This window comes from Trematomus bernacchii, unplaced genomic scaffold (genome assembly GCF_902827165.1).
Source record: "Trematomus bernacchii unplaced genomic scaffold, fTreBer1.1, whole genome shotgun sequence".
NCBI lineage: Eukaryota > Metazoa > Chordata > Actinopteri > Perciformes > Nototheniidae > Trematomus > Trematomus bernacchii.
Genome location: NW_022987705.1, coordinates 1,181,991 through 1,194,962, shown reverse-complemented (window position 1 = coordinate 1,194,962; position 12,972 = coordinate 1,181,991). Strand labels below are relative to the sequence as shown.

Here is a 12,972-nt window from a genome sequence, read left to right as displayed (position 1 = left end):
GTATGAATGGACATTTTCTTTGATAAGACTATAACATATGACAATAGCCACTTAAGCAGCCTTTTACTGATGCATCTACTTTACTAGGACTAGCATTTACTGTCCACCATACGAGTCTCCTGGATGCTGTGACTTCAACAGCAGGGTTCAACATAATTTATATTTCTTCCTTACAACTACTTATTAAAAACCCTTGAAGATGAGTTCAGTCTGTAGTCTACAGTTCAGACTACAACAAACGTCTTGGGGAAATAATACATATTGGCTTCCCTGTGTTAAGTTTTTATTGTTAAAGTATTTTTTGTATTGATTAGGGTTCAATCAAATGGCAGTCATACATAAACAGTAAAAAATAATTAGCTTATTATTTATCAATCACCTCTGTCCTGGAGTTTACCAGGAGTGGCAGTGATATAGGAAGACAATGCAATAATATACTCATGTTACATATTTACATTTAAACATGTACATTTTACATCAGATATTTACAGTCATCTTACACTTACAGTTAAAACACGACAAAATGATTTGAGGTCAGTGCAAAACATAAATCAAGGCAAGAATAAGGGGAGGAAAATCAAAAGCTGTCTGTGGAGGAACACTCTAACCCACGGGGTCTCCTAGTGAGGGATTTATAATGTGTCTCGTGATCCCAGTTGAACATCTCAGGCTGGGCAAAAAAGATGATCTTTGTAGCAAGACCTTTGTTCATCCTGCCAGTCTCATTTAATATTTCTTCCAGCTTTCTTTGGCTCAGCAGTGCAGCACTGAGGCGTATTTTCTTTCCCTGACACGTCAGGCTGTAGTTTTACAAAAAACAACCCCGGTCTACAAGCATAACTATGGATGTTAGGCTTTTTTCCTGTAGGAGATCTAAATTGTCAGTTTATGAGAACTGAGCTAAGCCACTCGAGACATTCAAAGACAGCTCAGATGTCCTGGTGTAGTGGAGACAGTGGTGTAGGGGTGGAGTCATTATTCCAGTTCAAGGTGAAGTTGGCACTGTTCTTGGCGGAGAACTCAGGTACAGGGAAAGCAACGTGGAAAGCCACACCTGTGGCCAAAATGAGAACTGAAATAACAAGGATGAGCCCTCTGCGCAGGATCAGCTCAGTGACTGAAAGCAGTGTTATAGTTTTGGTGTCTTTGGAAGTCTTTTCGCTCTGCTCAGCGTCCCGCTCGGCTCCTACTGCATTGATGTTGTTGTCCTCTGCCTCAGGAAACACTTTCAGCTCCTGATCCTTGGAGTTGACTGGACAGTAGCCATCTGATTTCAGGGCTTCGCCATCCAACTCCTTCGGAGTGCAAAGAAGTTGCTGTTAATCAATGTATGAGTAGCTAAAAGATCATAAACAGGGACAAAGGAGGGAGAACATCCTGCTTTACTCCACACCACATACTGTAATGCACTCACTGTGATAGGGCAGTCAGAGATGTCCGGCACCATCGCTTCATTTAGCAGAGTACTGATAGGGCGCTTTGAGCTCACCACCACTCCTCTTCCACCCCGCAGTTGAGCCTGAAAACGCATTAAAGTGAGTTTTATGAGGGAAAATATTTTATAGTAAAAGTATTGGCTTTATTTTTACTTTATTTTGTATTTACTTAATTCAGTCATTTGTAGCATGTTTGAGTGTGTATTCAATGTTCTGCTTCAACGTGTAGGGTATTCTGTTTATTCTAATGAGTGAAGAGAGATAACTGTAAAAGCTATTCAAATGAAAAAAGGCAAATACTGAAACATGAAGAGTTTAAATGTTCCCAAAATTAGGAGCCAGGAAGCAATCATTGATTGCCTGCTTTCGAGGCCTGATGAAGCTCCATTATACCAAAAATATTTCCCTGAATTGGAAGTTTCAAATGATGCCCTCAATCTATTATGCCATGCATGCTTTAATGAAAGATTAAAATATCTTACCTTGTGTGTGATTTTCTTCCAGTTGAGTTTAAAGATTAGAAAGAGGAAGAACCCCGTCTCAAGTACAACACAGATAAAGATACCCAGCCACAAGCCTAACCAGAGGGACACAAAAAGGCTCGATTAAAGAAGAATCTACAGTGTATTCATTTCACACATACAAAAAGAAAAACATATGACATTTATGACAAAAAGACTAAGAAACAGTCACGCCAACGGCTAATGGACACATTTAAAATGTCCCCTGCCGATCCCCAAAGTTATTACATGTCAATGATCATCAACATTCCCATCCCTACAGACGTTCAGTGCCTGGTTAAATTGATTAAAAGGGTTGCTGGAGGCTTTATCAGGTACACTAAACGTCAAAGAAATAGTTTTTCACACGAGAGACACATTTAAAAAGTGTCTGGTCAAACTTATTTCAAAAGAGCTACACAATAAGGTAACCCTAAAGAAATAAAGATAGAAGCAAGAAGAAATAACATTTAATAACAACTAAACCTTAACTGAGTCTTTTTTAGTAACATAATTACCAGCCTTCTCTCTCCACTCATAGTAATACACCCTTATTTGTTGGCTCAAGAAATACTAGTAATCTATTAATCCCAATTACGACTATAAAAACACTATGAGAAAGCAAGAAGATATACAACTCACAAGATCAGAGCTTTGACACACAATAGGTAGATGTGTGTTTCCATTTATCAATACATGCACACTTTGACTGATAGAAAGGAAATGGAAGGAATGTGTGTTGCAACAGGACCCAGTGGGTTTGTGTGTAAGTATTTGAACCTTGACTGAAATGTAGACACGCTACTTCAATTACAACTTCTGCTGCCATACTGAGGATGTGCTGCACATTGGACAATACAAGAAATGTATATGATTCAAGTCCAAACCCCAGTCTTTGATGGCATACAAGGAAATTGAGGTAACTCCTTGATCACTGGCAACTGCTGAATTAAAAAGTGGACCTATATGGACCTAAACAGATCATGCATTTTATCCATGCCTCATTTTGCTCTATTTGCTCTTTCCAGCCCTGTTTTTGCAAGGGCTGATTCTGTGGCAAATGCGCTGCAGCTGACCACGCCGCCCTGCAAAGGAGGGGGGCGAGGCACGAGCGTCATGTTACCATGCTGTTACCATGCTGTTACCATGCTGTTACCATGCTGTTACCATGCCACGGCAACCTCTCATTCCCCTGATAGGTGAAGCGTTGCCCATGTAGGCGGAGCGTCACCGCCCACTATTCCGGGCTGACGTCGGGTCGGATGGAATCTGGATCAGTCTGTATCCGCTCGTTGTAGCCCCGTTTTTAAAAGATTTGGGTATGGAGGAAAATAGAGAGGGTTGTATTTTCTGACACTTGGTGAGTTCCCTGGAACACCGGGGACACATATTCATGTATAAAAGACGTAGAAAATGTTGCATGATAGGTCCACTTTAAAGAAAATCATCATAGTGTGAAACGTTCTGAACCTCACAAATAAAATAGCCTGGCTTACTGTAAATAGATTATTTTTGAGATACCTGCCTGTTTACATCAACTGGGTACAAACCCTTTTTGTGGCACCAGAAGGAGCTGTTAGAAATCTGGGAAAAAATCTTGTATAATGTCACTTGAATCAGTGTCTTGTTGGGGTAGAAGCCTACAAGTTAAAAACAATATATATATACATATATATCTGGAGGTGTGGAGTTAGAAAAAAGTGAGAGGAGAGCCAGACCCCTGCAGCGCGGTCTCTCTGCTCTCGCTAGTGGCTCGAGGCTACGTTAGCATAACATTAATCTGCACTGTCAGTGGTCTATTTGCGTTAAAGGTACTGTAGGCACCAGCTTTTGACAAGGAAGAATGTGTGGAATGAAAAGAGATTATTTTTCTGGTTCTACCGCATGGATTTAGGTATTATTTTATCGTGAACTTCACGATAGGCATAGGGGTGCCATCCGGAGACGTTGTTCCAAAAAAGGTTGGCGTAAAGTCACGGCAATAATACATTTTTTTTTCATATTTTTGTATAGCTTATTTGCCGAAACATAGAGGGTTGAAATAGGACCGTTACCTAATATCCTGAGCTTGGCAGCAAACATCAGAGCTATTCCCACTGGCAGACCAACGCAGTAGTAACACACCAGGTTGGACAAGGCGGCAATTTTCTGCATCCCAGCTCCCACAAGAATCCCTGAGCAAACACACTGAAAACACACACCGATTGAAACAAAGAGAAACAAGTGATGTTCATTCAATGAAACAAGCTCTATGTACTCAATGCGAAATAAGACCTTTTTGTTGTGTGATAACTTACCAGAAGTGCATCAAAGAACTGTAGAAATGTGTAGACTGTGAGGTTCTGTGAGACCATGTTCACAATGTTTCTGCGGAGAGTAGAAGAAGCAGATTAGCAAAACAGAGTTGCCTTTACGTGTGGCAGAAATGAACGTGTGTTCATCTGAAACTCACTCATCAGAGGTGAATATGTAGCCAACGACAGACTTAGAGCCAGTGATGACGACACCCTGGAGTAAAGCAAGCATTCCTATAAGCAAAGACATTACAAAAATGGGAGAAAAGGTGCATGTTTCATGATTGTCAATACAACTAAAGTAGAATTTTTCTTCTGTCATCTATTAGTAGAAACGCATACACCTCCCAACCAATCAGCATCAAGCATTCTCTCTTGGCAGGTTTAGTTTGTATAAATTGGGTATGATTGTGTTTACAAGAATATGCTAATGTGTACATACCTGACAGAAACAGAGATACTTTGCAGGTGACTAAGACCCTGGCAGTGTTCCCGGCCCCCAGAGCATTCCCAACACGCACACAGGCAGCTGCATGGACACCTAGAGGGAACTGCAAGGACCCAATGTTACTTTGTGGTATCAGTTATTAAGTCAGCTTTGAAATACACTTATTCACTTTCTTTTCGAGAGCCAGAGGTGTTAAGATGTTTACCCTGCTTTCAATCTTATTGCTTTGTTAACATCCTTCTGAATGTATGTCCTTTTTTGAATGGTATAGATCTTCCTATCTAAAGTGAATTTCCCAAAATGCTGAATTATTTTTAAGAATGTGGTTTACAAATACCATATATGTTATGGCTCCTATTTCCATCAATACATGCTGGGCAGCAAGATCCACCTCTCCAAGTACACCTGATGAAAGAAGTCACATTCAGAAAATGAGTGGTTATTTTTATATGCTGCTCTTAATTATTAATTAACCACATACTGCTGGTGGTTAGGCTTCCCTCTTTAAACCAGAATTTAAAGTTTTCGGGCAAATAAGGTGAACTTATGGAGACACGTTACAGTGAATGGGGGAGGTTGTCTGTTGTCTGTCCACAACAATTGTTTTTCAGAAAACAATTGTTGTTTCTTCACCTTGTGTACCTTGTTTTAAGTAATTTGGTTTATTTAAAATCAGATACTTGTGTGTCTTTCCAGTTTAACATTTTTTAAATATTCTTATTCAGCAATTTCAAAAACCTATGCAAATGGAGAGCATATTTACATTTACTCTGATGGTATAAATATTTCTTTGTAGACATTTTTTATCTACATCTTCAGATACTTATTAAAGCTTCACTCAAAGTGACTCTCAAGACATTTCTAAGAAAACACAGCACTTACCTGCAAGGATACCGCCGACATCCCAGATCCACCATTCAAAGCAGACCATGAAAAGACTGGGGACAGCCAGCCTCATGTAGGAGCCCCACTCCTGCAGACAGTCAGTGGACCAGCCTGCAGAGAATAACAAGGGTTATACTCAATGTGGCCTGTAGAGGACGACAGACGTATTTAGTCAAATCGTATTGTGTAAATCAGGGGTTTTCAAAGTGTGGGAAGGTGAGCCTCCCCTCAGAGAACATATGAACAGCCGCGCCCCCCCTCCCAATTATTATTGCTATTATTATTATTATTATTATTATTATTGTTGTTATTACATTGCATTTCAAAGAGGTCCAGTAAGAGAACATGTCATTAAATGCTCTGTTTTCGCTGTTTACCTTCCGCCATTTGAAATTATTCCGACTGTTTCTCTCCTCTTGTCTCGTCTCTGTGAGTGTTTGAATCTATTGTGCTGACTCACTGACTGCACCGATTTGATTGGCTGAGTAGCGTCACCTCCTTAAAACATTAAACAATCACTTTTTAAAACCTTTTTATCTTTATGTTTTAAACATATTGTATAAAACTCCTCCACTACTTGGACTATTCCTTGCACCCCTCTAGAATAAGCCCGAATGGTCTCAACCATATTGCATCAGTAATAACGTGCACTTGTTGACTTGTTATAACAAGATCGCAAGGACACTGGTAGCGATCGTACAATTGAGTGTTGTTCAGTTTGTGTGTTGTGGAACATGCGTGTCCGTGCATGAAAATATACCACACACCCAATTACAATAGCATGTTCAATTCACTACCCTGGAAGTTAATAAAGTTGTTAAAGTTGGAACAGCCTGTGGACAGCCGTTCTTCCTTGCATGTCAGTCGCCGACACCTTCTTACAGAGGACAGGCACATCTAGCTGCAGCACGACCCGTATATTTTCGCACGCCGTGTTCTCAACACATATCTTTTAAACATTTTTAACATTTTCAACATCGTGGATACATCCTTATATGCTCCCGGCAACACACTGAACATCAACTTTATCTCCTTATTACACTCACCCCTACTTTAGTGGGAACAATGAGTCTGCGTCTTTGATGCACACAGGAATAAACGCAGATCATCCTCTGGCTGCAGCCTTGACCGGCACTTCCTTTGATCAGAGTCAATGCGGAAAACCCGCACTCACACAGGTAGGTGGAGGTGAAGGGAGTGAGCACTTTAACAGCCTTTTTGGCGAGGTGGGGGAACTCGGTCTCCACAGACAGGCAAAAGTGTGCAAATGTCACTTTACTCGTCTTTTTCTCGTTATTATTTTTTCTCACGCTGCGCCTCCCCTGAAGCTCTCTGGCGCCCCCCAGGGGAGGCGCACCTCACACTTTGAAAACCGCTGGTGTAAATGACTTGCCTCCCCATGTTTGCTGATGGAGCTTCTTCCATCTGATGTATCCAAACAACAGAAGGCAATTTGCAATCTGAGAAATGCTGTTAGCAATTGCTGATCCACTGTAAACACACATGATAGAACATATTTTCAAACTGGATCATTGTGTAGTGACGGTCTACATCTACTGTGACTCTCTGGTGAAGGACTGAGAGGTCAAAAAAGGTCAGCAAAGAGACAGGCACACGTCATTACTAAGGGTCATAGACTACGTTTTGAAAATGTGGAATCTAAATGGGAGGGGAGGGACAGACCTGACTTGACCCGACCACAGGGACTTGATTGGTTTAGTGGACTGCCTGTTGAACCAAATGTTTGTCCAGCTGGACCAGGATCAACTCCTGTCACAGCGCTCTCTTCTTTTCCTACACTGCCTCCCTCTCGCTAAAAGTAAAGTACACAAATAATAAACATCAGTATACTGCTGGCTTAGTTTTAACAAAAAACAAATCTTCTTAGATATATTGAAGTGCATAATGAGCTCTCTGACCTCCTGTCCCTTATTCACAAAATCCTGGCTGTGCATCAGCCCACAGCCTTTTGCTGTTTGAACAGCAGTGATCAGCAGAGTTTCTCTGCTTTGTAAAGGTGTACAGTCACTTGGACCGTTTATCGGTCATGATACTTGAGGCCATAGACTGTCTAGCTGCACAACGTTTATTAACAATGCAAATGTTAGGAGAAAAAGCATGACACTTACATGACACCCATGTCGAGGCTGAAGATTAAGACATAGTTGGCCCCCAAGTTGAAAATGTTTGCTACTGCTGCCGTGTACATCTGAGGCAGAATGATCCCCTGACAGAAAAACATGAATTCACAATCAGCTATCCATCTGTGTAGCTTATATTGAAAGAGCGTTATTAATGTAGATTCAATATAGAACAAATACAGCACCCTGGTAACATGACAGGCAACAGCCATGCTAGCAGCTTGGTGAGGCTAAGCTAACATGCTCACAGTAAAATGTGTACCATGTTCTCAGTTTTAAACATGAAGCTATTCTTTTTTTTTTACTACTTGAGTGTTACCATTTCCTCATTGGGGAAATATTAAGATAGTCCTTTTTTTGAGGCAGGGCACCCTACTGAACTTCAGTGAACGAGAAGTGAACCTTTTTCCACTCATAAACGTACCTGGTTCTGCAGGTAGGCAACTTGCAGCATGTGCACAAACATGGCCTGTAGCAGGGAGAGACAAAGGGGAATATTAAAACTGGTAAACCTCTCAGATATATATTGACTGTTAAGCTTGTCCAGAGACACCACCAGCTAATGTTTTATTTCACTTAATGCTGTTGCTCCTGCCTTTAATTAATAACTTTAATACACCAGAGAGATTATGAATGGAACCCGATGGAGCATGATTCATTTTTTATACACAGACAATGAAATGGCAAACACTGTTGGACATTTTATCAACATAGTTTCACCATTTGAATGCAATATTTTGTAATTATTTAGCCACTTCACATCCCACAACGGTTGTCAGCTAAGGTAGCTATTGAACTAACTGTTAACACTTGAGCCAAACGTAATAAGAGTACTAACAATAGTAAGGTTACAGTGTGTAAATAAACATGCTGCATGGCTTGGAGACTAGACAGCACAGAGAGTACTATCTTTTGAGTCTTCACTTTTTGAGGAATCACACAAAGACATCATCACTCTAATCTCTTTCTCGTTCCATAGCCATGCTTGCTATTTTTTTGGTCGCACCTAAACTTGGTAGACATTTCTTGTTTGTTTTTTTAATACATAGTCTATAGTGTGTCCTAATTATGTAGCTCAAGTCACTGCAGTATATTCTATATAATAAAAAGTAAGGCTGTACAAAATGTTGGGCCTATCTTTTTTTTTAGTTCATTGCACTCACTGGAACAGCTGGTAGATATGCCATCACGTAGATCTGGGCGATTCTGAAAAGGAGGCAAACAGAGTAATATTCATCTAAAGAAGTAGAGCAAAAACATAAACAGTAATTTAACATGTTCCAATTTTTACATGTCTTTATATGCAATATCAAAACGATGTGTTTGTTCACATTAAATTGCTTAAAGGTAGGGTAGGTAAGAATGGAGAAACCAGCACGAGTGCGCTAGAATTTGAAAGTACACAACCAGAACAAATCTGCCTCTTCCTTCAGACTTCCTTACAGAGCCCCTCCTCCAACACACACGAACGTGCACATGACCAATGAGGGCACAAGATAAGTTTGTGCACAGATGGAAGGCTGACAGGCAGGTAGGCCATCCAGTTACTTTAGCCGGGCCGGCTCAGATGATTGGTCGTGCTTTTTACAGTACTACAGCTTCCACAGATGAATTTTTTTTTAATGTATTTATTGTCAAAGCATTTAATGTATTCATTGCTATCGGGATGTTAAGAGCATTCCATGGAATATAAATAAAAGTGTTTCTGAAGTGAATTACCTACCCTACCTTTAACTTCCTTAAAATGAAATTGATAAAAGGACAGGACTCGTACAGTACAGCAGTTCGGTGGAATGCCATATCCAGGTGTCTACAATTCACACATATACAACACCTAAAAGCATGTACATAAACTGAATTAATGTAAGCACTCCTGTACATACTAACCTGGAATAAAACAATATAATATGGATGTCAGTAACACTGAAGATAACAGTAAGAACCATGGCACTAAAGATAAGGATATGCGTCTTGCAGCATGCCTATTTTGTTCACATCAAACTTGTATCATTAACTTTCATAAACTGTGAATTTACTTTGCCACCTGTTCCTCTTGGTGCAAGATGATCAGCAGGTTGTGAGAGTTGATGAGAAGAGCCCAACAGGGCAGAGTGAACAGCAGTAGGATCAATGTACTCCTCTGAAGAATTACTCCCACACGCTTCAAGTTTTTACTGCCGTATGTCTGCAAAACACAAAGGAGAACAAATTAAAAAACTGAGTCTGATTACATAGGTTTATAATATTGACTTTCTGTTGATAACACATAATAAAACAATAGAACAATTAGATAATGTAGTTTGCTCACCTGAGAAATGAGTGTGTCACACGCCAGGGCGAGGCCATAGCCTGTTGCAGTCGTAGTGATGTTAATGGTCTGAGAGGAGGACAATCAAGAACAAGTGAATCAGAAGGGATAAAAACGGTATATAAGACAGAAAATTATACAAAATCCAGGTGGAAAAACAGTTACTGAGCAACATGTGGTCTTCTTGCAGCAGAACTCCATAGATAATAGATCATCTATGTGTGGAAACACACAACAGATTTAATATTTTAAGTATTCAATAACTGATTCCAGTGAGTTTTCACCTGTTAGGGGGAAGGGTTCATAAACCCAGTCAAACTGAGAATCAACCCCCAGTCTGCAGCTTGCTGCAAGCCGAAGCCAATTTGAGTGCATTGCTTTTGTTTGCTGTTGGCCTAATTCAGTGTCAACTGATGCTAACCCCAACACACAACACTCTCACAACACAAATGTATCCTATTTGCCCAACGCCAAATGGCAGACAGCCAATGTTGATGTTGGGTGAAGGAGCTCAATATCTAGCAAGCAAAAGAGAGACAGATATTTTCGCAGGCCAGGATGTCCAAAATGAACTGAGCTGATCGATCATGTGGGATTTTTTTTTTGTGTGTCTTTTTGGTCTAAATGTTCTTCCTGTTCTTTCTCTGCAGGATGTGTAAGTTAGTGACTGTTTGCAAACAATTTAGAAAGGATTTAAAAAGCTTGAGTATAGGGCTTGCATTAACGTGCACACCATACCACTACTGGGTGGAGGGGCATGGAAGCTCCCACGACTTTGTAAAAGTCTGAAAATGGGATGAATACGGAGTTGTGTCAGAGGAAGCAGAAATGATGCCATTCACCAAACAGTGAGTCAGTTGATCGCGGCTGTTGAATGGTTTCTTCTCGATGTGTCACTGAAAGGTTTAATGAGTTCAAACATTTTGTGAATCATCTGCTGTGGGCCTCATTAAGAATAACTAGATCTCAACTGACTACCAGTGAAAGATTTGAGAAACTGATGTGTTAGGCTGGTGTTTTGTTCGCTGACGGCTGTTTCTGCCAGATGGAGCAACCAATCTGAGTCAGGATAAGAATGTTATCTTCCTGCAGAGCTATGCAGCTACCTTTAGCTATTCATACAAATTGTGACAAATACAATGTTTACAAGCGTTGGTGAGAGCGACACAGCTGTGCAGTTGATTGCACAACAGCTCTTTTACATTTTAAGTGTCTTTCAGGCATTCAGTATTGCCAAGTCTCTGCCAGTTGGTCTATAAAGTAAGCTACGCATGAGGTACAAACGAGTATCATTCTAATTGGGAGTATGAACGTTTTCAGTGGAAGCCGTAGACTTGTAGTAGTTGTACTACTCTAGTTGCATCATTTATAATCAGAGTAGTGTACAAAGGGTTTAAAAGTGTACCGCTGAGGCCAGTGCGTATCCTGCCAGTTCTGCATTGCCAATGTGACCACAGAATATGGTGTTAACAAACGGCAGGAGGAAGTTCAGAATCCGAAACAGCAGCTGCAGAAACAATCAGAAAGATTTCACTCATTTCAGGCCATCAATGACTGAAAACTACAGTACAATATGCTCTAATAGTAACTGGACAGCTTATGTGTGCTCAGCTTTGGGAAATCAAAAAGCACAGACAAGTTTAAGCACCATTATATGTCATTGTATGCTGTGTATATATTACATAACTGCATATTCACTGTACTATGCAACATTCACCAGTAACTCTGCACACAGTGAATATAAGAACTAAGTGTATAACAGTGGTGGCACTTTATGAATAACATACCAATCCCCCCCAACAAACAACACGTGAACTTTCCCCTACTCACCAGTGGGCCCGTGAGCCGTAAGACTTGGTAGAGTTCTTCTCTGTAGACCAGTGGTACCCAGCGTCTCACGCATGCACACCGAAACAGTTTGGAGCTGACTGCTGCCTCGTCTTCCTCGGCCCCTGAGCTCCTGCCAACAGAAACCCCAGCAACGGGCCCTGCACCCGGCGGAGGGTCTGCAGGATCCGGGGAACCCAGCTTCTCCATTCAAACTCAGGAAAAGAAGAGAGAAGGGAGAGAGGAGGGAGTAAAGCCAAGGGATAGGGAGGGAGTGGGGAAGAGAGAACAAGGAGAGGGGCAGTCGGTCTATCTGGGTTCAGGAATACAACACATGCACTTGTTATTGATTGAATAATGTGGTTTGGAGGAGGAGTGAGGAGAAAATAATGATTAAAAAAAGGGGAGAGAAAGAAAACAGGTAGTGGAAAAGATCAAAAGTCTTTATTTGTGGATACAATGGTCAACGCAGGGCCGATGAATGTTTCTTGTGACTTGTAAGGGAGTTAGTGAAACTGGACCTGGTGGTCTTATTTGGTTTAGGAGTAATCTGATGAGGAATGCCTGTATGCATATTTTAGACAAAGAGGCATGATGGCATAATCTCTGCAGGCTTCGATGCATTATTTACCTGGCAGTTGTGCTGTTCATGTTTGTGTGTGTGCACATTAACAACTGATCTTATCTGCCTCTGATCGAACTTTGACCACTGACTTCGGCCTCTGCATGTTCTTGTCACCCAGCCAAATGTAGGAACATCAATTTTCTCCTAACAGAGCCCTGCAACCTAAACATTTACTCACCAGCATCTACAGGAACGTAAATGTTAATAAGTAACTGTAACTGAGTAACAGTATGGATTTACTCAATGGTACACATTACAGCTGAGGAGGGCACAGGTGAGAAAGTGTGTGTGGTGAGAAAAGAGAGATCCCTGCATGGGTCTATCTACTATAAAGTAGGTGCAATTTATGGTGCAACTTCACGGAAAGCGCTCACTCTTCCAAACTATCAATGTGGCAATTGCTGTTAACCTTTAATCCACATAAGAATTGTTGCGCTGTCATAGACTGAATATCATGTTCCAATTATAAAAAGTCCAAAGGTTAATGTTTTAAATTCCCTTTAACAAA

The 12,972-nt window shown here is 40.8% G+C and overlaps 1 protein-coding gene across 1 annotated transcript; it reads right to left on the bottom strand.

Annotated features, from left to right (window-relative positions):
- Positions 1 to 266: 266 nt before the first annotated feature.
- LOC117490770 (multidrug and toxin extrusion protein 1-like) lies at positions 267 to 12,094 on the bottom strand. The gene is made up of 17 exons (XM_034140581.1): positions 11,843 to 12,094; positions 11,418 to 11,519; positions 10,013 to 10,081; positions 9,741 to 9,889; positions 8,868 to 8,910; positions 8,129 to 8,173; positions 7,693 to 7,790; positions 6,957 to 7,054; positions 5,561 to 5,674; positions 5,016 to 5,083; positions 4,673 to 4,781; positions 4,389 to 4,464; positions 4,234 to 4,303; positions 3,991 to 4,123; positions 1,919 to 2,013; positions 1,415 to 1,519; positions 267 to 1,295 (listed from the first exon to the last, which is right to left on the bottom strand). The coding sequence occupies exons 1-17, from the start codon at positions 12,047 to 12,049 to the stop codon at positions 930 to 932; spliced, it is 1,947 nt and encodes a 648-aa protein (XP_033996472.1). The 5' UTR covers positions 12,050 to 12,094; the 3' UTR covers positions 267 to 929.
- Between the last annotated feature and the right edge of the window lie 878 nt (positions 12,095 to 12,972).

What these genes read in the sequence shown, in the direction of transcription:
- LOC117490770 (XM_034140581.1), bottom strand. Translation starts at nt 12,049, where the DNA reads ATGGAGAAGCTGGGTTCCCCGGATCCTGCAGACCCTCCGCCGGGTGCA. An exon ending in CCATCAGCAAACATGGGGAG is followed by an intron (nt 5,675 to 6,956) that starts GCAAGTCATTTA and finishes TATTCTCTGCAG; the next exon opens with GCTGGTCCACTGACTGTCTG. An exon ending in TGTCGGCGGTATCCTTGCAG is followed by an intron (nt 5,084 to 5,560) that starts GTAAGTGCTGTG and finishes TTCTTTCATCAG; the next exon opens with GTGTACTTGGAGAGGTGGAT.